At 44.7% G+C, this 27,303-nt stretch overlaps 3 protein-coding genes and 1 non-coding gene across 8 annotated transcripts; 1 reads left to right on the top strand and 3 right to left on the bottom strand.

Moving 5' to 3' along the window:
- Positions 1-175: 175 nt before the first annotated feature.
- Positions 176-3,770, bottom strand: LOC135501174 (negative elongation factor B-like). Of its 4 annotated transcripts, none has more exons than XM_064793067.1 (6): positions 3,649-3,770; positions 2,281-3,174; positions 1,867-2,065; positions 1,220-1,588; positions 912-1,031; positions 176-538 (listed from the first exon to the last, which is right to left on the bottom strand). In XM_064793067.1, exons 2-6 carry the CDS (start codon positions 3,165-3,167, stop codon positions 401-403), a joined length of 1,713 nt encoding a protein of 570 aa, XP_064649137.1. In that variant the 5' UTR covers positions 3,168-3,174; positions 3,649-3,770; the 3' UTR covers positions 176-400. The 4 variants fall into 4 exon arrangements, with proteins under 4 accessions (XP_064649137.1, XP_064649139.1, XP_064649138.1 ...); XM_064793069.1 differs by having other exon boundaries at positions 3,624-3,757; XM_064793068.1 differs by lacking the exon at positions 3,649-3,770 and adding an exon at positions 3,371-3,458.
- Positions 3,771-4,112: 342 nt separating this feature from the next.
- LOC135501173 (ATP-binding cassette sub-family F member 1-like) lies at positions 4,113-10,195 on the top strand. Of its 2 annotated transcripts, none has more exons than XM_064793066.1 (14): positions 4,113-4,686; positions 4,959-5,137; positions 5,429-5,529; positions 6,028-6,113; positions 6,360-6,732; positions 6,919-7,043; positions 7,181-7,293; positions 7,520-7,697; positions 8,021-8,095; positions 8,264-8,334; positions 8,545-8,577; positions 8,953-9,024; positions 9,139-9,300; positions 9,558-10,195. In XM_064793066.1, the coding sequence occupies exons 1-14, from the start codon at positions 4,284-4,286 to the stop codon at positions 9,789-9,791; spliced, it is 2,205 nt and encodes a 734-aa protein (XP_064649136.1). In that variant the 5' UTR covers positions 4,113-4,283; the 3' UTR covers positions 9,792-10,195. The 2 variants fall into 2 exon arrangements, with proteins under 2 accessions (XP_064649136.1, XP_064649135.1); XM_064793065.1 differs by having other exon boundaries at positions 4,125-4,686; positions 4,956-5,137.
- A 449-nt stretch (positions 10,196-10,644) lies between these two features.
- On the bottom strand, positions 10,645-10,717 carry Trnat-ugu (transfer RNA threonine (anticodon UGU)). Its single transcript has one exon. It is a non-coding gene; the product is annotated as a tRNA-Thr (tRNA).
- A 1,834-nt stretch (positions 10,718-12,551) lies between these two features.
- Positions 12,552-27,070, bottom strand: LOC135501246 (sulfhydryl oxidase 2-like). Its single transcript, XM_064793260.1, has 9 exons — positions 26,805-27,070; positions 25,817-25,917; positions 25,349-25,515; positions 23,032-23,143; positions 22,341-22,483; positions 21,925-22,098; positions 14,715-14,850; positions 14,095-14,359; positions 12,552-13,768 (listed from the first exon to the last, which is right to left on the bottom strand). Exons 1-9 carry the CDS (start codon positions 27,040-27,042, stop codon positions 13,032-13,034), a joined length of 2,073 nt encoding a protein of 690 aa, XP_064649330.1. The 5' UTR covers positions 27,043-27,070; the 3' UTR covers positions 12,552-13,031.
- Between the last annotated feature and the right edge of the window lie 233 nt (positions 27,071-27,303).

The raw sequence follows: 27,303 nt of genomic DNA, 5'->3' as shown, positions 1-27,303 counted from the left end.
GGTTTTGTCACAACCAAGGACAAGACAACGTCAAAACCCAGGATTTCCTATCAAAATCTAAAATAGCCAGGATTTTTTTCATCTCTCCAGTCACAAACTGGAATGTTCATCCCGTAAAACTAGAAGGTGTCAAGTTTCTCCTCATGCCCCAAGAAAAACATGAACAACAAACCAATTGAAATGCATTCAGTGTACTTTTAACAACACTTCAACATGGCTACAAATGAAACTCAAGAATAATTGAGCAGAACTTCCTGCCAGGATGATGGTACCTCTCCTCAGCCAATGTCAGAACTTAGGTACGCTCAAGCAGAGCTTAATGGAAGACTGTGTTCAGTGCTCCCTGGAATAGAAGGAGTGTCCCCACATAGCGACGTCACTTGATACCAATGTACAATGTTCAATAAGGTCTTGGGGTTGGTGCTGGTACACTCATGAGGGGTGAGTCGACGTGTTCTGGGCTGGGTTCAGGACTTGGTTGAAATGTGGCAATCTTGTTTTGTACGGCCTTATAAACAGTGTGAACGCCTTCGCCATGCTGGAAAAGATGAGGCAAAGATGAGTTGACAAGTAGTGTTCAGGAATCTTATCATCATCTTCCTCTGCACTGACTCTATACAGAGTATGGCGTGCTGTAATGTGCCATTTACGTTGAAAAGTTGTCTTCAGCTGAGGAGGCAGTCGACAGCAGGCAATAGATTTATCCAATGGTCTTCCTCTCTCTACACACATACAATAAATGTTACCTTCATGTCTCATCATAGGTTGGGACCACAGAAGTGACCACACAATATAAGCGAGGTGTCTATGTTATTCAGTACTTATATCATCGAATTCCATCCAGACTGCCTTTCTGGTTTAACAATTAACCCTTCAACCAACACAGACACGGAGTCCCTATTTAGACATACCTCACTTCCTGGTTCTATGATGGTCATGAGATTTTCAAGGCGTTTCCTCGGCATCTTATGATAGACATGGTACAGTAACCTCAATAGGTGACGCATCACATTCTCCTTGGATATCGAGGGCTGAAATGAAGAAGGTGTAGCGATCATAGGACAAGTCTGTCTTAGTAGCATGGCGATACAGGTGATCAGATGTAGGACAAGTCTGTCTTAGTAGCATGGCGATACAGGTGATCAGATGTTGGAGAAAACATAGAAAGTGTTTTCGTATGGTAACAAGCAAGACAGTACGACGGCTTATTAATCCTTACCATAAAAAAGTCATCAAAGATACAAATGCAGAAGTCCTCACTTGAGAACTCGTCCACCATTCCAATTATGTAGCCAACCACGGTGTGCAGGAAGACGTCATCCAGGGCGCGATCGTTCTCACACCGTAACATACTCTGCAGGACTCGACACAGCGCCATCTTACTGCGCACCTTGGCAGCATGGAGGGTATGACACATAGCGATGATACTCGCGAGTGGATTCATGCGGATGTAGAGCTTGTAGAAGTCAGAGACGTTTGTGAGGAGAGGGACGGGTTCATCAGGCATCTTCGCAATGATACCAGTGATGAGGTCGTCGACCATGAATGACATGATGCAGGGGATAAAACGGATAATGAGGTGACTGTCCTGGAAGATAGAAGAGTATTATCATTAGAACAGGATAATAGGGCAAAGCATACCTATGAAAAGACATCTTATTTAGTGTTTTGACAAAGTTTTAAATGTCAGACAAATACATGTTGTGGAGAACTTATCAGATCACCTGCCTTATCATATCCACATGTCGGTGTGAAGTTGTGAAGGCTCCTGACTGGTTTTACAGCAATACATGTGCTGTCGGTGCAAAGAAAGTAGACAGCATTTCTTAGACCTTTACATAACATAAAATCCTTCCTGAAACGCACCAGTTTTGGTTCTTTGAACACCTGACTGTCAATTAGATCCCAGGCATTCAATCCGAGCGCTAACATGCGCAAGAAAAGGAGTAGGTCGTTGTTGTCACGAGGCATCTGTTCATTGTTCAGGCAATGCTGAATGGCCTTCATCAACGACTGGCAGATTGTGTTCATGGCGTAGGGATCGGCCAGGATCATGGACAGGTGGCTGGAAAGGAGAAAGGGACAAATACAGCGCTTCGTCAAAAGTTAATTTTCATGGAAGATACAGTCCTATTCCTCTGTTTAGCACAGTCATGGTATTCTGTGATTTTACCTCGTATTTTGAAATTCATGTGACAATGGTCAATACCCCTTGAAGCCCCTTGTTCATTTATTCAAGACAAAGCTGAATAAAAGACAAGATATCGTTCTTCAACCTACCCTAAGACTGGTTCTTGTCCTTTCTTGATACAATCGAGGAATCCTTGGAGCTCTCTTGCCCGCTTCGAGTCGATATATTTCTCACGGATACAAGCATCCAAGCACCAGGTGAACTTATGACACGGATCAATCGAACATATCTCATGGATGTCCATATCGTGCAACGCCATCAGGAGCTCTGCTCGCAGCGTGCAGTAATGTGCATTCCGTGTCCGCAGGAACAAAGTCCGCAAAAAATTTAACAACATTTCGTACAACTTGAGATTTTTTCCGACCATAACGACAAGTTTTTGAACAACCTCACTCTGTCGTCTTGCCTTTGGTGATATTGTGAAAAACGATTGTGCAGCAAAAACATGATTCAATAACAAGTCCTCCTTCTCTGTTATATACTGACTTAACAGGGGAGACACTTCTTCTCCAAACAACGACTGATTGTCCTGCCAGATTTGGCGCTTCACTTCAACGGAACTTTCCTCATAGAGCTCTTTCTCTTCCAAGATAAGGTTCAAATATTCTTCCTTAATGTCAGGTATCTGGGTCATGAGGCCCATAACAATCGGCCGGAGCTCTGTGTTTGTTATGACTGGAAAGGATTTCTCCAACAGGTCATTAAGTTTCTGTAATTTTGATTCATCATTGCTCGCAGCTAGTTCAGAAATCTTTGACAGAAGTTTCTCCCTCAGTTCCTCAACAACGGAGAGATGGAACTCCATCCGTCTGACGCCATGGAGATCGAGAAAGGGGAGTGCTGGTTGTAATGATGGCAACAGAATTCCATTAGTAAGTTGAAATTCTTCAATGGCAGTGAGGGGATCGGTGCAGTTGGTTAGAGCCTCTCTGAGAGCATCACAGCCATCGATTCCAACTCTGTCCAGACCAGCCATGGTTCAGCTGGAAAGAGAAAACAAAAGTATTCAAACGGAGTCAAAAAAGGAGTGCATAGGCCTAGCTACAGCCTAGCCTGGATCACCAGTAATACAGTATAAACAATTTAGGCAATATTTCACATTATCGAACCTCACTGAAAGTTTGTCTTTCATCAGTTTCTGGTTACCAACCATGTCTTCAGAGAAAAGACATAACCTACCACTACCACCAGCAGGCAGTAGCCTCTAGACCTAAGGCTAGGCCTACTTCAACCACATCGTCTATATCAAATCAGGCCTGGTAGTGTACCTGATACCCACAGCACAAATTCCTCAAGTTGGACAAAAGACTTGAGGGTGATAAATCAAACGTGAAACGAACCTTTCTTCCATCATCATTCGTTTGTTCGAATGATAAGCGTTTTGGTCGCAAATTAAGAAGCAACTCGATTACACTTTGACTTAAAAAGCTACCTTTACTATTTTTCAACACACTCACTGTCTTTATTTGCTTCTTATCGGTCTATTATGTGTGGATTTTAGCAAAATTAAGCTTCAAAACATTTTGTCTTCAGCGATGGGTATCCCGTAGTTTCGCTCCCCGACGTTTTCGCCTGCGAAACGACTGGGGGCGAAAAGGTCAGGGAGCGAAAAAACCGCATTCTCCAAGCGTCGTCAATGGTGATCATCGCCGCCAAGTCGCACTCGACCTACTTACTGTACTGACTCTGCAAGGTTGTAAAGCCCTGCCGTTGGGAGCTCTGTCACAGGGTGCGAGATGTAATTTTCTCACTTAAACCAAAATATCAAGGTCAACAAAAACACATCTTGGTTGCTACATGTTAGATCAATATCTTTGACATAAATATCAAATCATATTTCGGATATCACTTTATCGAAATATTGCTTGTAGCTGACGAAAACTACCAATGAGTCCTGAAGTTTTTCAAACTCCCTGTGAAAGTGATTCCCTCTCCTGACGTCATTTGTCCATGTGCGCGCAGCCTGATCAGAGGAGTTTCCCAAATCGAACGAGACTTTTTCCCGACACATTTCACAATATTGTGTGATAATTTTGAAATTTGTCCTGATTCGGATATAATATATTGAATATAGAAGTGCTGAACTTTCAGTATGCCGAAGAAGGTGAAAGGAAAGAGTTCCCAAACGGGTGATTTTGATGAAGGTGATGTGGCAACTGGTGAAAATCTGCTCCAAGAAAATGGTGACAAGGCCGAGACTGCCCAACCAGTCAAATCAAAATCTGGGAAAAAGAAGAAAAGTAAACTTGATAAACTGAAGGAAGATTTTGGTGACGACGAGGACGACGCCACGAATGATATGGAGGATCTGTCCCTGAATGACACGGGCCGTGGTAAAAAAGGGAACCGAGGTGCCGTGAAGAAAAAAGTGGAGTTGAAGCCTTGGGAGCGAGATTGGGAAGATGATGGGACAACGGGAGAGAACGGTGTTTGTGATCGTGATGCTGAGCCGATTGATGAAGAGAAGGGGAAGGTCGATGAGGCTGAAAAGGAAGGTAACAAGTCGGCAGTGTGTCAGATAGTATCTTCGTCTCAGATATAGCTATGGCTGATGTTGATAAAGAAGACATATGGTAGAACCTCCCCGTACACCTCCACATTATGAACATGTTGCTCAAATTACAGTTGGTTGTGCTGCCTGTTTCCCAAACTATGACTTAATCCTGGAACATTTGTTGGCCTAGGGGGCCTACGTATCTTACCCCTAGCTACCTGCAGTCTGACAAATTTGTATCTTTTACTAAAAAGATGTCATCTTTTTCAGCAGCTGCGGTCAATCCAGGAAAGGCACTAAGTAAAAAGGAGCAAAAGAAGTTAAAAAAGAAAGAAGAATTCAACAAGCAGCTGGAGGATCACAGCGGGGGAATAGAGCAGTTTGCTGTCTCACAGGCAGAGAGTAGCATCAAGAAGAAGAATGTGCTATTTGAGACAGAGACAGATATAAAGGTGAGTCTTTGCTTTAGGATCTGGGACCACACTGCGGGGATAGACCAGTTTGCCATCTCACAAGCGAAGAATAGTGCTAAGTAGAAGCATTTGGTTAGATTTTCAGAAAGCTACTGATGTGGTTTTAATGAAATGTTGATTCCATCAGCCAGCGCTGACAGTAGTCAGTGGTCCTTGTTATCTAACTTGCGAGAGCCTGCATTGTCTGGGAAATGTTCATAATCATGTTAGTCTACTTGGAACTAAGAAGATAGCTATGGATGGGGAATTCTCAATGGTTTCCTTTTCCAGGTTGAGAACTTCTCTATATCAGCCCGTGGAAAAGATCTTTTTGTGAATGCCACTCTACAGATTTCAGCTGGAAGACGATACGGTCTTGTTGGACCGAATGGGTGAGTGCGGATGATTCTGTTGACATATTGAGTTGTGTCTCTTGTCTTTGAGAGGTGTACGAGGACACTAAGAGATATTGAGTTGTGTCTCTTGTCTTTGAGAGGTGTACGAGGACACTAAGAGCTGTGTCCCTTGTCTTTGAGAGGTGTACGAGGACACTAAGAGATATTGAGTTGTGTCTCTTGTCTTTGAGAGGTGTACGAGGACACTAAGAGTTGTGTCTCTTGTCTTTGAGAGGTGTACGAGGACACTAAGAGATATTGCTAAGTAGAGACTCTCAGTATCTCCAGTTGTCTCTGGATCCTGGTAACCTGTGGTGGGAGAATGCACTCACGATTAATCTTCCAAAGTTTGATTTGAGTGCACTGAGACAGAGGCAGGTGATTGAGGTTATTGATTCAGTATGCTCTTCCGATGGTTCAGATTCTCCCTCATTGTATTGAGTGCTTGACCTGTGTCACATCTTTAATATATTGATGATCTCTTCATCTTTTCAGCCACGGCAAAACAACCCTCCTACGCCATATAGCAGAGCGAGCACTGCGAATTCCACCAAATATAGATTGTCTTTATTGTGAACAAGGTGAGATTCCTAAAGCCATTCCTTAATGGATCATGTATGTGTAGTAGTGCCTGTCACCGCCTTTATCATACAAAGATGATGTGAGGATGATATCTGGTTTATAGATGAGTTGTATGCTGACAAAAGATGGTCAGATTGAGTGTCTGTACCTCAAGGAAAGTAACTGACATCAAACAGATACTTAAAGATCATGTACTCTTCAGGAGTTGCAAAAGATGTGATTTTCTTTGTTTCTCATTCCTGCAGAGGTGCAAGCTGACGATCGCTCTGCAGTAGAAACTGTCATGGCGGCTGACATCAAGCGAACCAAGTTACTTGAGGAGGAGAAGAGGCTGAACGCATTGATGGAGGCGGGGGACGAGCATGCCCACGAGAGAATGAAAGAGGTTTGGGACGAACTCAATGCAATAGGCTCTGATGCTGCTGAAGCTAAGGCAAGGCGGATACTGGCTGGTCTTCAGTTCACACGAGAGATGCAGGCTCGAGCAACAAAACACTTCTCTGGTGGCTGGAGGATGAGGGTCTCATTGGCAAGGGCGTTGTTCCTTGAACCAACATTACTCATGTTGGATGAACCGACCAATCATCTCGATCTGAATGCTGTGATCTGGTTGGACAAGTTAGTATGCTTTAGGCTGGTATTTGTCCCTGCAGTCTTTGTTGATACTCATTGCACCCGAGCTGTTAGGAAGCTCATTATTAATACAATAATACACTCTGGGCGTGCTTCAATCTTGTGTAATCTTGTATTTTGAATTTGAACCTTTGAAACCTGTCACATCCACTTCCTGGCGTTGTTTTTCAGTTACCTTCAAGGTTGGAAGAAGACCCTGCTTGTAGTGTCTCACGACCAGAGTTTCTTGGACAACGTGTGTACAGATATTATTCACTTGGACCAGAAGAAACTCTTCTATTACAAGGGCAATTACGGTATGGTCATTTCTATGCTCATTCTATATGCTATGCTTCTGGCAGGTATCATATCACCATGGCAACCCATCAAAACTTCTACACTTCAGCAATAAGAGGACTTTGCCTTTGAATGTTCTGTTCTGCCTAACTTTCAGGAACTTTCAAGAAAATGTTGGTTCAGAAACGGCGGGAGCAAGCTAAGGAATATGAGAAACAAGAGAAACGCCTCAAACAGTTGAAACAGTCGGGCAAGTCAACAAAGCAAGCGGTAAGAACTACTCACATTTCTTCTGCTCATCGTCTATTTCTTGACTGTTGGTATTTTAACCAGTTGTCCACATCTACCAGCAACATTGACTCAACTTCCCCCCAAATAGAACCTCCTGATTGGCTCATTTCTAGCGAGCAGACGGAGGATGCAGAATTTGACACTTTCTGATGTGTTCTATTCCTCGTATGATTAAATCTCAAGAATCTGAGAATCAATTTTCCAGGAAAAACAACAGAAAGAAGCGTTGACAAGAAAACAGCAGAAGAATCAGACAAAACAACAGATGCAGCAGTCGGAGGATGATAAACCGCAGGAATTACTGGAGAGACCACGAGAATATACCGTCAAGTTCACGTTCCCTAATCCACCACATCTTAATCCACCCATATTAGGTGCTCACAGTAAGTGGCAGTTAGGCGTTGTAGTTCTGTTGGTGATAAGACACTCTACCAGGCAATAAGGCTGAGACAATAAGACAGTAGATGACCTCAGAGTTGTATCTGGGTTTCAAGGGATGTTATACACTATTGAATGAGACTTCAAGAGAGATTGTATTCTTGAGAACCTTGGTCAGAATAGGGCCTAGCTCCCACACTGGGGTAAGTGAGGCACCTGTCATGGAATGAAGTCACCAGGCCTAAAGGACACTACCAACCCAACAGAGGGCACATACACAACAACTGTTGAATATAAACCTGAACCAAGTTTTGTCTCGTCTTTCCAGATGTAACCTTCAGCTATGAGAAACAGCCCAACCTGTTTGTGGATTTGGACTTTGGTATTGATATGGGGACAAGAAGTAAGTAGTTGAGCTAAGTCTGACCTTCCTCATGTCTGACCATGGTCACACATGACTCACTATTGTGAAAGCAGGAAAGGGCAGAAGGAATTAGTGTATTGGACAAACGGTTTAAAAGCATAAGTATTTTTGCCATGGTGATTGAACTGTTTGATTTTCTGTTTTCAGTTGCCATTGTTGGACCAAATGGAGTTGGTAAATCCACGTTCCTTAAGCTGTTGACCGGAGATCTTGAAGCGGTAAATACTGAGTCAAATCCTTAATGAGCTCTGTAAACTGCTGGTTTTATCATCAAGTGTTCAGTTCAAGCTTTCCTCCACTCCCAATGGCCAGATGAGATGTTTTTGACTATTCTGTTGACGTTTGTAACGACTGTTTCTGTTCACTTGGTGTCATTTCTGTAAGAGTAATGCCTGAATTCAAATACATTTTCCATTTCAATGTTGCAGACTCAAGGTGAGGTGCGGCGGAATGCTAGAGCAGTGAGTATTCGCTAGATACAGTCTATTCTCATCCACATGTTGACACACAGGTTACAAAGTCCCTTGACCAAGCTCTACAAGGCTCCCTGTAACTGAGTTGGGATTAGAGCTGTGCATGCATGGATGCCTTGATGCTTGCAGCTACAGTAGAGTACTTGACAAGACGAGGACAAGACCACTGCCTCTGTGTTATATGTGGCCATATCATCAAGATCTGTGATATGCACAGTCACCAGGCCTAGCAAGCTGATACTTTGATAGAAGAGTAAGGTTTCTGTGGAGAGCTGTGCTGATCATGTGGTCAAGCTAATACTTTGATAGAAGAGTAAGTTTTCTGTGGAGAGCTGTGCTGATCATGTGTTCATTTCCTTACAGCGTGTGGGCAAGTACGATCAGCATTCTGGTGACCAGCTCAATCTGGATGAGTCGCCCACTGAGTATCTCATGGTGAGTGAATCTTAGTAACCATGGTAACCCATCGTAAGGATCTTCAGGCTACTGCCATTCAGTTTAAGGTGTTAGAGGGGCAGCGATGTGATAGAAGATGATTTTTGTTTTCAGCGTTTGTACAACCTGCCATATCAAGACGCCAGAAAGATCCTTGGACGGTTTGGATTGTCTGGCCATGCCCATACCATCAAGATCCATGATCTCTCTGGTGGACAGAAGTCACGCGTGGCGTTCGCTGACTTGTCATGTAAAGCACCAGATGTACTCATTCTTGTAAGTAGAAAAATGTTGTGGAATTAAAAAATATAATAATGTCTGGCATTAGTTCATCACAAACAGAACCACTTCCATTATTTCCCAGAGCCATCGTATGTCCTGACCAGATGGAGTCTGAATATCCTCTCCTAATGTTATCAAATGGTGAATGGAGGCCTCACTCGAGACCAGCGATTGTCACATCACTTGCCATTGTTTGACTTGTAATGCCTTGTGAATGCAGCTTTAACATCTCTGACACTGTCTTACTTCAGGATGAACCGACGAATAACCTGGATATCGAGTCGATCGATGCTCTGGCAGAAGCCCTCAATCAGTATGGAGGAGGTGTGGTGATTGTATCTCACGATGAGCGCTTGATCCGAGACACAGACTGTCAGCTTTGGGTTGTCGAGGATAAGACAATAAATGAAGTGGATGGTGGCTTTGATGATTACAGGAAGGAGTTATTGGAAGCTCTCGGTGAAGAAGTTGTGAAGAAAGAATAGGAACTTGCAATTGTGATATAAGGACTTCTTAAACAACAAATTCTTAGTTAGGGATAGCTGAGACAAGGTTCTCAGAAGTTCTCAACTGCTCCGATCGGAGGAGAAAACAGCAACACAACATTTTTTGGGAACCTTGATCATTCATCAACAGTAATATGTTTCATATTTGGAACTAAGTTAATTGTATGAATTTTGAGAATCTAAATTTTTCTGTCTTCTTGATTATCAAGAAGGAAATATATGGACTACAATGTAGAGTAATGGATGAGATGTTGGACCTTAATGATGAGATGCTATCTTATTCATCACATGTGTTGAGAGGTCGGAGCAGGCGGTGAAAGACTGGTCTGCTTTATGATATAGGAACATTGGGATAATTGAAATAAAGCACTTTGAGATTTTCACATCTGAATTTCGTCTTCCATTTTGTTTTGCAAAGAAAGATGAGACGGAGATTTGGAGGATTCCTGCGAGGAAACAACCACCAGTATGCTGAATCTTTTGATAAGATATGGACTTCTGCAATCTTCTGATATAAATACAAACCCCATTACCCAGCCTCCCCTCCGGGATTCCCTGCAGTGTTAGGGATACGCTTTATGAATGAAGTGGAAAGGCTAGTTACTCAGAACTGAGAGACTTCTGGCCACTTCATCGAGTCAAGCAGCCAGGAAGCCCAGAGCCACAAATGACAGACTAAATAATTATGATGTCGCCTTGACTGACAGGAATTGTCAGTTGCCATATTGGTCATTTCTGGTTTACTGGGTAAATTTCAACAATTTCATAGAAACAAAAATTAGATCTGATGAAAAAAAAAAAATTTTTATGGATAAAAAAGAAAAGAGGTCTGAGCCCCTAGAGAGATTCGAACTCTCGACCCCTGGTTTACAAGACCAGTGCTCTAACCGCTGAGCTATAGAGGCACAATGGCGGCGGGGAAACTTTTATGCTTGTTGAGTAAAACGTCATTTGTGCAGGCGTCAGCATTAGTGTATCTTTCTTCTACCAGGTGTCTCTTCAGTATGTAAGACTTTGAAGACCATGAAACTGACACAACCAGCCTACCATTGGGGACACTGGACTTAAGACGGTCAACAGGCATGGGCCTGGGAGGGACAGATGAGACAAATCACAAACACAGCCAGCCTTGAATTGTGTATGGCACACCTCAGGGAGAGCCATCCTGTAATTGGCACACACAGACCAGAAGACCAGTGTTATCCTAGGCACAACCAAGGATAAACATGTCCAAGGTCACAACCATGATACAAGCAGACAAGAGAGTGGTGAAATGTTACTACCAGTCTTTGAATGGGGAGCAGTGCTGTAATTGCAGTTCAATAGTGTTGTCATCTGACCCATCATTACTTCCCACGTACTTACATCATTTTAATCATATCCTGGTACAGGACTCGTGCTTTCAACTATAGCGTTGGTTTGTGTCAAGTTTGTGCAGACCTTTAGGCAGCTCACTGAGCACTGGTCTTAATGATGTACTTGGCAAAGTAGTTGATGTCATCAAGTCACCTGGGATCTTTCCTATCTTTAGGCAGCTCACCAAGCACTGGTCTTAATGATGTACTTGCCAAAGTAGTTGATGTCATCAAGTCACCTGGGATCTTTCCTATCGTGCATTGGCCATTGGAGACAACAGCAAAACCGACCAGCTATGAAGACAACAAGCCAACCAGTCAGAAATAGCCCCATGCAATGAAAAGACAAGGACTTATGTCATTTAATCATAAAAATAATTTATTATGTTTAAAAATACTTCAGCACAAACAGAGATGTATTGACTTTTGAATGCATGAACCTGACGATTGACCCAAAATTATCTGGTCCACGCATGAGGCCAAAAATGCAACATGAATCAGTTTCATCATGAAATGCACAAAACAATGATGACTCAGTAACGATATGATTGTTCATCCACTCTATGACACGAAGATCCTTCCTCATGTGACATAGATACATTGGCACCCTACAACCAACACCAACTATCCAAATGATAAAAACTTAATTCATGAACTGGAGCGAGAAGTATTCAAGCAACAGGTCAAGTGGGATTTGTGAGGAAAAAAATAACAACATCTTGATTAATATAACAGACTATGCCACCAGGCTTTTGTACCTGATAATAGGTGTAGATTTTAACAAGTGTCTTGTCCAAGGTTTTTCTAATAGACAATATATATCATTATGCAACTGTTTTGTGGTGTTGTGCTAAGATGTTCTATTGAGAGCAAACCTAAGAGTAAAGTAGATGGTCCTTTTCACACCAAAAGTGTCAAGAGACGTTGTCATCGTTTTCTAAGACGATACAACTTGCCTTCCTTTCAGAAAGCAAACATAACATGTAGTATATCACATTTAGAACAGCCAGTTTAAAGAGAAACATCGATATGCCAGGCCGTGTATGATAAAATATTCCCAATCACCAGCTAATGTGACTAACAAAATGATAATACAGCAAACCACACTCAGTTCAATAAAAGCTGTCTCTCTCATATGTGACTGCCACCAAACTGACAAGTGCGTTACTCTCAGAGACACAGCACAACCAATTACATCCACTGATAAAGAATGATCAAAATAAGGTCTGTTTTGATTGCAAGATCACTCATTTGAAGAAACCGTCCCCCCATCCCTCCCACCCCCATTCCCTCCCACCCCCATCCCCTCCCACCCCCATTCCCTCCCACCCCAATCCCCTCCCACCCCCATCCTCTCCCACCCCATCCCCTCCCACCCCCATCCCCTCCCACACACATCTGATAACATACACAATGAGCAATCACCTTCACCGTCATATTCAAAAGGCAGAAGTGAAATGAGAAATTCCAAACACCAGAGAAACGCTGTCAGCATTCAAGTCAAGGGAGCATAACATGAATAAAGCTCATCTTTTGCTTTATTTTTTTCAATTTTTTGTGAAGGCAAAGACACAGAATGAAACATGCTTGAACACTGATGACTAGAACATTTGTTTAATCACAAACAAGCCACCAAACTTCTCCTTTTAACAACATCAGCAGTCGGTGCAATGAACAGGGTAGGCCCAACAACTGGCTTCATCAAAACCAAATGGCCTCGGCCTGCACTCGCACCAGATGCAGAAAAATCTCTTAGTTTGTATTTCCAAGACGACAAATTAAGAGACTTTTCAGTCTTCTTATGACATTAATCACATCTGCACTGTGGCCGTGTGTAAAAGGGAAGCCAGGTGGCTGAGAAACGTCATACCTGACAGTATTTACACCTGAACTTCCGTCGTACCGTAAAGTGAAAATACAACATCAAAATGATACATGAACACACGATATAAAACACCACACACATGCTGATATCTATATTACTAAGACCCCAAGAATTGAGAAAAGATCGTGTTCTCCCCTCGTGGTGGCGTGTATTCAATTCACGCAGTTTTAAAAGTGCCATCTTCTCATTTTTCCCGTCGACCTCTTTTTCTGATAAACGCTTCTCTCGATCTAAAAGACTTTTCTGCACTTTTTTACTTTTCAAAACATTAAATTTAGGATTTATTTTAGAATTTTCGGACAAATTCTCTACTTTTTTGACACGACTCCATGTTTTTTGCTCATTATCCTGTACAATGTTATCCTTGGCGTAAAATGTAACAAGAAATTGCAAAACTTTCTGATTATCCCAAATCACCTCCGCAGCTTTTGCATCTGATTTACGACATTCTGTACAAAGTTCTTGAGGTGGAAAATGGAGTTTAGGATGGAGTGGATCATTGGTCTTGATGTCCTTGGCCAGCCTCTTGTTCACCTTATTATGAGCGTCCCAGAGAAAGAGGACAGCCCCTTCAACGTCCTTCACCAACTGCATGGCAGGAATATGCTTCTTCTTGAAATTGATGACACATTCTTTGCAGGTAAAGAAGTCGGAAACATAGCCCTTCATCACATCAAGGATCTCAAGCTTTTTGTCGGTGTTGTGTTCTTGACCAGCTGAAGATAAACAAGCCAATGTATCAATGGAAGTGTTCATCAGGAGTATTCGCCTGGCATGCTTCGAGCATTTTAATACCATTTCATAGGTAGAGATGTCTACGTCTTATAGAGAGGTATTGATCCAAGCTGACAAGAGGTTGACGCCATCCTACTCACAGCTGGTCATCCACTGCAGCAGACATCACCCAAAACCCGAGCTAGACAGGAACTTGCAATTCTTTTTTCATTTCTATTGATATTTAATTTCATTCTTTTCTAAAAAAGATTTCAGAACCAAAGTCAGATTTTTAGACATTTCTAGTCGAGACCCTCAATTTTCTTACCTCTTTTCATTTCCAAGAACCAGTTGACAGTTAGTGTGTGGAACAGTTGCCAGAGGGAGCATGTGTAGCCGCGGAGGTTGGCTTTACTGCCTCGGCATGCCGTGTACCTCAGGGGTTTGGAATGAGGGATAAACTCATCTTTATCCTGACACTCCTTCAGGAACGCGCTGAATTTTTCACCCGTCACTGAAGTCTGCCACACAGTTGTGATCTCAGTGAGTAAACTTTTGAGGTAGGCCTTGGTTTCCAGGCGGCCAGGGTAGTACTGAAACAGCAAGGAGTCGAGGTTTATCACACGGGTAACTTCACTGCATCCACTCTCTGACAAAAACTAGCTGTATGAGGGTACTTCCTGGCTGTTACTTGTTACGATTGTGATGAAATAGCCCTGCATTGAAACTGACAAGTACTCCATCCCAGACCTAGCATCCCAACCATGTTACTGTGCTATATAGCTATTCTGACAGCATAGAGGAGTAATTAAAGATTGATGAGACCATCCAATATGGAGTGGGAAACAATGGTCGTGCCCCGAGGGAACCTGTTCAGGATGGAAGCATTTACACCATGATTGTAGGAGGACATCTAATGAATTAGCCCTTCAAAATGTTCCTCCTCACCTTCGATAAGACAGTGACATAGTCCTTCAGTGCCATAAACTTGTCTCCATCAATGACCTTCTTCCCAGCTATTTCGTAATTGAACGAATACCAAAGACCAGAATCAAGATCCTGCATGTGGGCGTGATGTGACAACCTGGAATAGAAGATTGGAAGGATAAGGCCAGGTTCTGCATAGGACACCGCCTCGAAAAGTCACCAAGGTAGGAAACTTGGAGATGGACTGTGGTCCTAGAGAGACCGGCACTAAACAAGACATGGTATGAGATGGTGTGCACTAGACAGGGCTGGTTGGCTCATAGATGCCTTATCCTCTCTATAGAGCTATGAGTTAATGAAGATGATAAGGCCTGATTGGACTGTTTTTGAAGCACCCAAATCAAACTGTGACTTCACAGCAAGAACGTCATTAGATCTTGATAAGTGTCAAGATGACAGATACCTCAAATAGAATTGAAAAGATGACTGGTAACGCTGTGTTCTTGAGAGAAGGGACAGATGCCACGTGTTCCCCCCAGTTCACATTCAACTCACCCCATCTACTTATGGAACTCCTCTTGAGAGAAGGGACAGATGCCACGTGTTCCCCCCAGTTCACATTCAACTCAGCCCATCTACTTATGGAACTCCTCTTGAGAGAAGGGACAGATGCCACGTGTTCCCCCCAGTTCACATTCAACTCAGCCCATCTACTTATGGAACTCCTCTTGAGAGAAGGGACAGATGCCACGTGTTCCCCCCAGTTCACATTCAACTCAGCCCATCTACTTATGGAACTCCTCTTGAGAGAAGGGACAGATGCCACGTGTTCCCCCCAGTTCACATTCAACTCACCCCATCTACTTATGGAACTCCTCTTGAGAGAAGGGACAGATGCCACGTGTTCCCCCCAGTTCACATTCAACTCACCCCATCTTCTTATGGAACTCCTCTTGAGAGAAGGGACAGATGCCACGTGTTCCCCCCAGTTCACATTCAACTCACCTCATCTTCTTATGGAACTCCTCTTGAGAGAAGGGACAGATGCCACGTGTTCCCCCCAGTTCACATTCAACTCACCTCATCTTCTTATGGAACTCCTCTTGAGAGAAGGGACAGATGCCACGTGTTCGCCCCAGTTCACATTCAACTCACCTCATCTTCTTATGGAACTCCTCTTGAGAGAAGGGACAGATGCCACGTGTTCCCCCCAGTTCACATTCAACTCACCTCATCTTCTTATGGAACTCCTCTTGAGAGAAGGGACAGATGCCACGTGTTCCCCCCAGTTCACATTCAACTCACCTCATCTTCTTATGGAACTCCTCTTGAGAGAAGGGACAGATGCCACGTGTTCCCCCCAGTTCACATTCAACTCACCTCATCTTCTTATGGAACTCCTCTTGAGAGAAGGGACAGATGCCACGTGTTCCCCCCAGTTCACATTCAACTCACCTCATCTTCTTATGGAACTCCTCTTGAGAGAAGGGACAGATGCCACGTGTTCCCCCCAGTTCACATTCAACTCACCTCATCTTCTTATGGAACTCCTCTTGAGAGAAGGGACAGATGCCACGTGTTCCCCCCAGTTCACATTCAACTCACCTCATCTTCTTATGGGACTCCTCTTGAGAGAAGGGACAGATGCCACGTGTTCCCCCCAGTTCACATTCAACTCACCTCATCTTCTTATGGAACTCCTCTTGAGAGAAGGGACAGATGCCACGTGTTCGCCCCAGTTCACATTCAACTCACCTCATCTTCTTATGGAACTCCTCTTGAGAGAAGGGACAGATGCCATGGGTTCGCCCCAGTTCACATTCAACTCACCTCATCTTCTTATGGAACTCCTCTTGAGAGAAGGGACAGATGCCACGTGTTCGCCCCAGTTCACATTCAACTCACCTCATCTTCTTATGGAACTCCTCTTGAGAGAAGGGACAGATGCCACGTGTTCGCCCCAGTTCACATTCAACTCACCTCATCTTCTTATGGAACTCCTCTTGAGAGAAGGGACAGATGCCACGTGTTCCCCCCAGTTCACATTCAACTCACCTCATCTTCTTATGGAACTCCTCTTGAGAGAAGGGACAGATGCCACGTGTTCCCCCCAGTTCACATTCAACTCACCTCATCTTCTTATGGAACTCCTCTTGAGAGAAGGGACAGATGCCACGTGTTCCCCCCAGTTCACATTCAACTCACCTCATCTTCTTATGGAACTCCACTTGAGAGAAGGGACAGATGCCACGTGTTCCCCCCAGTTCACATTCAACTCACCCCATCTTCTTATGGAACTCCACTTGAGAGAAGGGACAGATGCCACGTGTTCCCCCCAGTTCACATTCAACTCACCCCATCTTCTTATGGAACTCCACTTGAGAGAAGGGACAGATGCCACGTGTTCCCCCCAGTTCACATTCAACTCACCTCATCTTCTTATGGAACTCCACTTGAGAGAAGGGACAGATGCCACGTGTTCCCCCCAGTTCACATTCAACTCACCTCATCTTCTTATGGAACTCCTCTTGAGAGAAGGGACAGATGCCACGTGTTCCCCCCAGTTCACATTCAACTCACCTCATCTTCTTATGGAACTCCACTTGAGAGAAGGGACAGATGCCACGTGTTCCCCCCAGTTCACATTCAACTCACCTCATCTTCTTATGGAACTCCTCTTGAGAGAAGGGACAGATGCCACGTGTTCCCCCCAGTTCACATTCAACTCACCCCATCGTCTTATGGAACTCCACTTGAGAGAAGGGACAGATGCCACGTGTTCCCCCCAGTTCACATTCAACTCACCTCATCTTCTTATGGAACTCCTCTTGAGAGAAGGGACAGATGCCACGTGTTCCCCCCAGTTCACATTCAACTCACCTCATCTTCTTATGGAACTCCACTTGAGAGAAGGGACAGATGCCACGTGTTCCCCCCAGTTCACATTCAACTCACCTCATCTTCTTATGGAACTCCTCTTGAGAGAAGGGACAGATGCCACGTGTTCCCCCCAGTTCACATTCAACTCACCTCATCTTCTTATGGAACTCCTCTTGAGAGAAGGGACAGATGCCACGTGTTCCCCCCAGTTCACATTCAACTCACCTCATCTTCTTATGGAACTCCACTTGAGAGAAGGGACAGATGCCACGTGTTCCCCCCAGTTCACATTCAACTCACCTCATCTTCTTATGGAACTCCTCTTGAGAGAAGGGACAGATGCCACGTGTTCCCCCCAGTTCACATTCAACTCACCTCATCTTCTTATGGAACTCCTCTTGAGAGAAGGGACAGATGCCACGTGTTCCCCCCAGTTCACATTCAACTCACCTCATCTTCTTATGGAACTCCTCTTGAGAGAAGGGACAGATGCCACGTGTTCCCCCCAGTTCACATTCAACTCACCTCATCTTCTTATGGAACTCCTCTTGAGAGAAGGGACAGATGCCACGTGTTCCCCCCAGTTCACATTCAACTCACCTCATCTTCTTATGGAACTCCTCTTGAGAGAAGGGACAGATGCCACGTGTTCCCCCCAGTTCACATTCAACTCACCTCATCTTCTTATGGAACTCCTCTTGAGAGAAGGGACAGATGCCACGTGTTCCCCCCAGTTCACATTCAACTCACCTCATCTTCTTATGGAACTCCTCTTGAGAGAAGGGACAGATGCCACGTGTTCCCCCCAGTTCACATTCAACTCACCTCATCTTCTTATGGAACTCCTCTTGAGAGAAGGGACAGATGCCACGTGTTCCCCCCAGTTCACATTCAACTCACCTCATCTTCTTATGGAACTCCTCTTGAGAGAAGGGACAGATGCCACGTGTTCCCCCCAGTTCACATTCAACTCACCTCATCTTCTTATGGGACTCCTCTTGAGAGAAGGGACAGATGCCACGTGTTCCCCCCAGTTCACATTCAACTCACCTCATCTTCTTATGGAACTCCTCTTGAGAGAAGGGACAGATGCCACGTGTTCGCCCCAGTTCACATTCAACTCACCTCATCTTCTTATGGAACTCCTCTTGAGAGAAGGGACAGATGCCATGGGTTCGCCCCAGTTCACATTCAACTCACCTCATCTTCTTATGGAACTCCTCTTGAGAGAAGGGACAGATGCCACGTGTTCGCCCCAGTTCACATTCAACTCACCTCATCTTCTTATGGAACTCCTCTTGAGAGAAGGGACAGATGCCACGTGTTCGCCCCAGTTCACATTCAACTCACCTCATCTTCTTATGGAACTCCTCTTGAGAGAAGGGACAGATGCCACGTGTTCCCCCCAGTTCACATTCAACTCACCTCATCTTCTTATGGAACTCCTCTTGAGAGAAGGGACAGATGCCACGTGTTCCCCCCAGTTCACATTCAACTCACCTCATCTTCTTATGGAACTCCTCTTGAGAGAAGGGACAGATGCCACGTGTTCCCCCCAGTTCACATTCAACTCACCTCATCTTCTTATGGAACTCCACTTGAGAGAAGGGACAGATGCCACGTGTTCCCCCCAGTTCACATTCAACTCACCCCATCTTCTTATGGAACTCCACTTGAGAGAAGGGACAGATGCCACGTGTTCCCCCCAGTTCACATTCAACTCACCCCATCTTCTTATGGAACTCCACTTGAGAGAAGGGACAGATGCCACGTGTTCCCCCCAGTTCACATTCAACTCACCTCATCTTCTTATGGAACTCCACTTGAGAGAAGGGACAGATGCCACGTGTTCCCCCCAGTTCACATTCAACTCACCTCATCTTCTTATGGAACTCCTCTTGAGAGAAGGGACAGATGCCACGTGTTCCCCCCAGTTCACATTCAACTCACCTCATCTTCTTATGGAACTCCACTTGAGAGAAGGGACAGATGCCACGTGTTCCCCCCAGTTCACATTCAACTCACCTCATCTTCTTATGGAACTCCTCTTGAGAGAAGGGACAGATGCCACGTGTTCCCCCCAGTTCACATTCAACTCACCCCATCGTCTTATGGAACTCCACTTGAGAGAAGGGACAGATGCCACGTGTTCCCCCCAGTTCACATTCAACTCACCTCATCTTCTTATGGAACTCCTCTTGAGAGAAGGGACAGATGCCACGTGTTCCCCCCAGTTCACATTCAACTCACCTCATCTTCTTATGGAACTCCACTTGAGAGAAGGGACAGATGCCACGTGTTCCCCCCAGTTCACATTCAACTCACCTCATCTTCTTATGGAACTCCTCTTGAGAGAAGGGACAGATGCCACGTGTTCCCCCCAGTTCACATTCAACTCACCTCATCTTCTTATGGAACTCCTCTTGAGAGAAGGGACAGATGCCACGTGTTCCCCCCAGTTCACATTCAACTCACCTCATCTTCTTATGGAACTCCACTTGAGAGAAGGGACAGATGCCACGTGTTCCCCCCAGTTCACATTCAACTCACCTCATCTTCTTATGGAACTCCTCTTGAGAGAAGGGACAGATGCCACGTGTTCCCCCCAGTTCACATTCAACTCACCTCATCTTCTTATGGAACTCCTCTTGAGAGAAGGGACAGATGCCACGTGTTCCCCCCAGTTCACATTCAACTCACCTCATCTTCTTATGGAACTCCACTTGAGAGAAGGGACAGATGCCACGTGTTCCCCCCAGTTCACATTCAACTCACCTCATCTTCTTATGGAACTCCTCTTGAGAGAAGGGACAGATGCCACGTGTTCCCCCCAGTTCACATTCAACTCACCTCATCTTCTTATGGAACTCCTCTTGAGAGAAGGGACAGATGCCACGTGTTCCCCCCAGTTCACATTCAACTCACCTCATCTTCTTATGGAACTCCTCTTGAGAGAAGGGACAGATGCCACGTGTTCCCCCCAGTTCACATTCAACTCACCTCATCTTCTTATGGAACTCCACTTGAGAGAAGGGACAGATGCCACGTGTTCCCCCCAGTTCACATTCAACTCACCTCATCTTCTTATGGAACTCCTCTTGAGAGAAGGGACAGATGCCATGGGTTCGCCCCAGTTCACATTCAACTCACCTCATCTTCTTATGGAACTCCTCTTGAGAGAAGGGACAGATGCCACGTGTTCCCCCCAGTTCACATTCAACTCACCTCATCTTCTTATGGAACTCCTCTTGAAAGAGAGGGACAGATGCCACGTGTTCCCCCCAGTTCATATTCAACTCACCTCATCTTCTTATGGAACTCCTCTTGAGAGAAGGGACAGATGCCACGTGTTCGCCCCAGTTCACATTCAACTCACCTCATCTTCTTATGGAACTCCTCTTGAGAGAAGGGACAGATGCCACGGGTTCCCCCCAGTTCACATTCAACTCACCTCATCTTCTTATGGAACTCCTCTTGAGAGAAGGGACAGATGCCACGGGTTCGCCCCAGTTCACATTCAACTCACCTCATCTTCTTATGGAACTCCTCTTGAGAGAAGGGACAGATGCCACGTGTTCCCTCCAGTTCACATTCAACTCACCTCATCTTCTTATGGAACTCCACTTGAGAGAAGGGACAGATGCCACGTGTTCCCCCCAGTTCACATTCAACTCACCTCATCTTCTTATGGAACTCCTCTTGAGAGAAGGGACAGATGCCACGTGTTCCCCCCAGTTCACATTCAACTCACCTCATCTTCTTATGGAACTCCTCTTGAGAGAAGGGACAGATGCCACGTGTTCCCCCCAGTTCACATTCAACTCACCTCATCTTCTTATGGAACTCCTCTTGAGAGAAGGGACAGATGCCACGTGTTCCCCCCAGTTCACATTCAACTCACCTCATCTTCTTATGGAACTCCTCTTGAGAGAAGGGACAGATGCCACGTGTTCCCCCCAGTTCACATTCAACTCACCTCATCTTCTTATGGAACTCCTCTTGAGAGAAGGGACAGATGCCACGTGTTCCCCCCAGTTCACATTCAACTCACCTCATCTTCTTATGGAACTCCTCTTGAGAGAAGGGACAGATGCCACGTGTTCCCCCCAGTTCACATTCAACTCACCTCATCTTCTTATGGAACTCCTCTTGAGAGAAGGGACAGATGCCACGTGTTCCCCCCAGTTCACATTCAACTCACCTCATCTTCTTATGGAACTCCTCTTGAGAGAAGGGACAGATGCCACGTGTTCCCCCCAGTTCACATTCAACTCACCTCATCTACTTATGGAACTCCTCTTGAGAGAAGGGACAGATGCCACGTGTTCCCCCCAGTTCACATTCAACTCACCTCATCTTCTTATGGAACTCCTCTTGCTTCTCAGTCTCCTTGGCCTGATGCATTGTCTTGTCCAAGTGGTTCACCTGATCCGCGTTCTCCACTTTATACCCGATCGGGATGCCGTATTTTTTGTTGATGACATAGCGGCACGCGTGTCTCAACAGGTTCGAGTGAAGCGATGGTCTGGAATGAGGAGTGTGCACAGGGTTCAAGCAATACCTCCCTAACTAGTAGTTGCTGAGGTGTCATCAAGGTAAATAGCATTGCATTACTCATCTCACAGGGATAATGGCATCACAACATCTTGAGTGGGTAGGAGACTCCTGTGTTATGGGGTTCAACATAATTTGAGAGCGACCAATTTGTCTCAAAAGCTTCGCTTTGAATTGCCAGCCTTTGTACTGTAATTATTGTCGCTCACTTACAATTGAAAAGCAGTTGTGCTGCCTTTACTGTAAATCCTGATGGTTGGAAGTGTTTCGAGCTTCATAGCTTTGAGCTGGTCTGGTTTCACCACGAATCTGTAGACCATGACTTGGTTAGAGTAAGCACACGTGTCAAGGATCAACTGGAAACAACAAGATGAACACATTAGTTTTTGGCTAAGATCTGTCTGGCTGGACTTATATCGTCTCTTATCTAACTTTAGAAGACCCGATATAACTTGAGACCCTCTGACCTTCAAAACCATCAAGGTCGAGGTATTTTTAATATTTCCAAACCCAGATGGATTGTTGATGTCATCTTGGACAAGGAGTGACTATCTGATATGAAATGTGTTGACGTCAACAAATGGAACATCTGGCTTTACTGACAATAGACATCACCAAGTGAAAGTGGAGTACACAAATGTCACAGTTGGCCTATAATGGATGAAGCCCATTCATGGGAGGCCTACATCTAGCCGAGGGCCACTCTTGAGTTCAATTAATGTTTTACTCCAAGAATATCCATTAGCTGACCACAACAGGTTGGAAGGAAAATACACTCCATGTTACAAACCCAGCATATGAAGCAATTAATGTTGATAAATCTTGGGAGATTTCGTTGTATAAGTATTTTCACATCTCAAGACAACTTAATCTCAGGGACAGAGACCACCAAAATGATCTTTACCTCTCTGCCCAGCAATGACTTTCTATCTTCATAAACTTTGACGATGGTGATGATCTCGGGATCAAGGCCCCTTTCTATGCAGTCTTTATGCAGAGATTTTGTTGAACTTGAACTGAAAAGATTCGATATTGAGAAAAGATGAAAGAGGAATGAGTAAGCAACGGTTGACCGCCTCTCAACACGGTGATGATCAATATGAGGCAGGCTCTGTCACTGTTGTCAGTGTCTTTCACAGAGAGAATGATGGCATGCTGGTATGACCCATCTCTACCACTCAGCGCACAATGAAACAAATGAAAACAAACCCAAAGACCTGGATGAATGTGTCAACCATTCTCATCACCATGTCATCTTGTACAGAATATGAGACATGAGGTGCTTTATTGAATCATACACAGAGAGAAAACATCTGTCATTGTGACAGAGAGAAACAAGCAGACTAAGTAAACATGCTTAGAAACATAGATGGAATGACATCGTTGGTTCCGGAAGTGGCTTTCTCTGAGGGTAAATGTTTACTGAAGGCCAATGGGCTTCCCCCATTGTTTATGTACTGTAGTTGTGCATTGTTCAGCAAATAACAGACTCAATGGGCCAGAATACCAACGATGTTAAAGTTGATAAGATGCAAAAACCTCTGTGGTCAGGATGTTCAATCACAAGCTGTTCAGAACTCATTATTACACTACACTACATGTGATGTGTGTTACCCACATAGATGGCAGTGGGATTGGAGTTGAACTCACCAGATGTATTTGACAACGGTAGTACCAAGTCTTACTGGCAGAATTGCTATTGCAGACCTCAACAGCTCATTACACCGTTTCACAGGCAGTTCAATAGGCCTACATTTAGATGAGAGTAAAGAGCTCTTTTGATAGGACAGCTGGAATATGTCTCACGACTACTAAACTCTTGAAAATACTACTCTTAACTGCAGATGAATAAACTCATTTGGTTTACTTTCATTTTTACATAGGAAAATGGCCACACCTCAAAACTTCATACATTCCAGCAATGCAAGGCCCAAGTGATTTAAGAAGCTTTCTGATATTAAACTCAAGTTATTTTGCCAACAAAACCAGCTGCCAGTGCCACCACCTGTTATTGAAATAGTCACAATAGCATATTTCTAAACAGAATTCACATATAAATGTCTAAATCAGTGACTGGTGGCATTAATGATAAGGCGATTCAGACTTCGCCAACATTGACATGATGGCTGAGTGTGAGCTAAAGCAAATCTGCCAAGTTAATCACACGGAGAAGTCAACAGCTTGAAGCTATGATTTACAATCCATCTCTTTGCTGCGGCATGATACACGCTATAAAGGCAGACTCAAATATTGATATAATGAAGAATATTATTATTGATTGATGATTACATGTACAATGCAAAAACATCATGTGATTGAACATCATGTTTCCACCTTCACTGTGCCACCCTCAATGGCAGACCCAAAGGGTAGGGCTCCAGAGGGCCAGAGTGGCATGTTTCAACCCTCACTGTGCTACCCTCAATGGCAGACCCAAAGGGTAGGGCTCCAGAGGGCCAGAGTGGCATGTTTCAACCCTCACTGTGCCACCCTCAATGGCAGACCCAAAGGGTAGGGCTCCAGAGGGGCAGAGTTGCATGTTTCAACCCTCACTGTGCCACCCTCAATGGCAGACCCAAAGGGTAGGGCTCCAGAGGGCCAGAGTGGCATGTTTCCACCTTCACTGTGCCACCCTCAATGGCAGACCCAAAGGGTAGGGCTCCAGAGGGCCAGAGTGGCATGTTTCAACCCTCACTGTGCCACCCTCAATGGCAGACCCAAAGGGTAGGGCTCCAGAGGGGCAGAGTGGCATGTTTCAACCCTCACTGTACTACCCTCAATGGCAGACCCAAAGTGTAGGGCTCCAGAGGGGCAGAGTGGCATGTTTCCACCTTCACTGTGCCACCCTCAATGGCAGACCCAAAGGGTAGGGCTCCAGAGGGGCAGAGTGGCATGTTTCAACCCTCACTGTGCTACCCTCAATGGCAGACCCAAAGGGTAGGGCTCCAGAGGGGCAGAGTGGCATGTTTCAACCCTCACTGTGCCACCCTCAATGGCAGACCCAAAGTGTAGGGCTCCAGAGGGGCAGAGTGGCATGTTTCCACCTTCACTGTGCCACCCTCAATGGCAGACCCAAAGTGTAGGGCTCCAGAGGGGCAGAGTGGCATGTTTCAGCCCTCACTGTGCCACCCTCACCACATGCAACGCCAGACCAAAAGAGAGTTTGATATCTAATGATCTGATACATCCTTGAGACATGTTTTGAAAATAACCTCTCTTACCTGAAGGGCGCTAAGCGTTTTGGGTCAAATGATTTCCATTTTGACGTCGCATTTTCTAAATATTCGACCATACTCCTTTTCAATGTCTCAATATCACGCTCTTGATTTTCGTAATGTTTCCCGATTACCACGCCATCATCATCAACCTTTGGTTTGGGCAAGAAAAACTGAAAGGAAGAATTACGATCAATTGCTGATTTGTCCAAGAGCCAGATCAATCAGAGGGTCATGTGATACAGTTTGCAATTCAATCATACAGATGCAAGAAATAGCAGCCAAGTTGGTAGTTCCAAGTATTACTACCACATCATTCGTCCTACATCGATCTGCACCAGGGATCACAGATGACAGCTAGAGAAAATGTATAGTGTGCACATTCCACAAAGAAATCATAAGTAACTATTTAGAAAGACAGACATTCTAAATCAAACAAGTTACATAATGTCACTTAGTGTCAGTACAATGTACCTTGATAGATGGATATCCCTCGATGTTCTGGAGGCGACATACTGGCATGTTAGCGAGGGTGGAACAATCTATAGCACCAATCTTGATGGCTGGCCTCCAACCTGACAATACATAGACACAGTTTGTTTTAAAGGATTGCCCAATGAGGATGCTTTTTTGAAGGAACACTGCGTTACGCACTTGATTATGCATGATTTACATGATTTGTTGGCTGTGTTAACTCACTGGTCAGTTATGCGCAAACTGTACCATCGTCATATCCGGGACTAAAGTTCTGAAGTGTCGTCTTGGACAGCATGCCATACATGTCCATACATGCCATAGGCCTTTGCGACAAAGCAGATCAGAGCTAAAACAAATCAAATGCACACACTTAGAAACTTGCGGCCTAGGTAAGGGCGTCATCCCTACTGGAAGCGCTACTGTATACATGTTGTGGCATAAATATGACCTTAACCTTTTCTTCTATACTGGCTTTTAGCGATTCCTCCCCCAGCCCCACCCCCCCGGGGCGGTTTAGGGTTGGGGTAGGGTTAGGATCTCTGTAGCACTATATACTATAAGGAGTTGTGTATATTATGTAGAATGTTCGATTTCTGGCAGCTGGCTCATTGGCACGTGGTCTGAGGTGTTGTGCGGACACGCTAGTCTCTAGACAGAGCGGGTTATAATACAAGTCCAAAAATGTTAATAGAAGTGCGAAAGATGACACCCTGGCTGTAGGCGCAAGTCAATCAGACCACGTAAGAAGGCCTAAGCTGACTTCGGACAATATCAAAGCCATGATGACCCTTTGTTTCAGGTGAACAGATTCACCCGAGTGACTTAGGCCTACAATCACATAGATACATACATGATAGCTGTAGGCCTACACTCAACATTTGTTGGCCCACAATATACCCCAATGCACTTCACTCAGACTGCAGCATAGCAGGCCTAGCCCATACAAGATAATCAATGTGCCATCCACTGATTCCCTCCTCATTACCTTTGGTGTCTGAAGCCAGCTGTTTCCATGTTGGAGCAAAGTTGATGCAGTGGCCACACCATGCTGAATAAAACTTGACAAAAAACGCCGATTCCGAGGCTTTTATAACGGTTGTAAAGTTATTAATGTTCAAGGTGAATACATCACATGGTGGTGTGTACAATCCTGCTGGTTTTGAACACCGGGAAAGTTCGTAAAATGCGGAAAATATGAGAATAAAAATCCTAAATCTCAACATTTTGATTTTGATTTTTTAGTGTCATCGATTTTGCTATCTCCGCCAGCTGGAAGAGTTGAGGATTTTTTAGTTCCATTTGCATCAACGAGATGGCGAGACCGAACGGTGTCAAATATTTTTAGCGCGTTCGAGTACTAGCGCCGCGCTTGCGCGAGTAAGCACCAGTTTGTTCTTTTTGGTACTAGCGCCACATCTCGCGCCAGGCCGAAGTGAGCGACCGTGCGAGCGTAGGCCTATATGTTGTGTCTCGTAAGCCTTTGC

The sequence above is a fragment of the Lineus longissimus genome, chromosome 17, assembly GCF_910592395.1.
Source record: "Lineus longissimus chromosome 17, tnLinLong1.2, whole genome shotgun sequence".
NCBI lineage: Eukaryota > Metazoa > Nemertea > Pilidiophora > Heteronemertea > Lineidae > Lineus > Lineus longissimus.
Note: the sequence above shows the minus strand (reverse complement) of the source record. Positions and strands in the feature narration are given on the sequence as shown.

Bases quoted from the DNA above. Each gene is read 5' to 3' on its own strand.
- LOC135501174 (XM_064793067.1), bottom strand. From the start codon at position 3,167: ATGGCTGGTCTGGACAGAGTTGGAATCGATGGCTGTGATGCTCTCAGA. The intron at 1,032-1,219 runs GTAAGGATTAAT...TCTTCATTTCAG, and splicing joins TCTTTGATGACTTTTTTATG to CCCTCGATATCCAAGGAGAA. The intron at 539-911 runs GTATGTCTAAAT...CATCTTTTCCAG, and splicing joins TCATAGAACCAGGAAGTGAG to CATGGCGAAGGCGTTCACAC.
- LOC135501173 (XM_064793065.1), top strand. From the start codon at position 4,284: ATGCCGAAGAAGGTGAAAGGAAAGAGTTCCCAAACGGGTGATTTTGAT. The intron at 7,044-7,180 runs GTATGGTCATTT...CCTAACTTTCAG, and splicing joins CTATTACAAGGGCAATTACG to GAACTTTCAAGAAAATGTTG. The intron at 7,294-7,519 runs GTAAGAACTACT...TCAATTTTCCAG, and splicing joins GCAAGTCAACAAAGCAAGCG to GAAAAACAACAGAAAGAAGC.
- LOC135501246 (XM_064793260.1), bottom strand. From the start codon at position 27,042: ATGTTGAGATTTAGGATTTTTATTCTCATATTTTCCGCATTTTACGAA. The intron at 23,144-25,348 runs GTAAGAGAGGTT...GAATCTTTTCAG, and splicing joins AAACGCTTAGCGCCCTTCAG to TTCAAGTTCAACAAAATCTC. The intron at 14,851-21,924 runs GTGAGTTGAATG...CTTCTATTCCAG, and splicing joins GAGTTCCATAAGAAGATGAG to GTTGTCACATCACGCCCACA.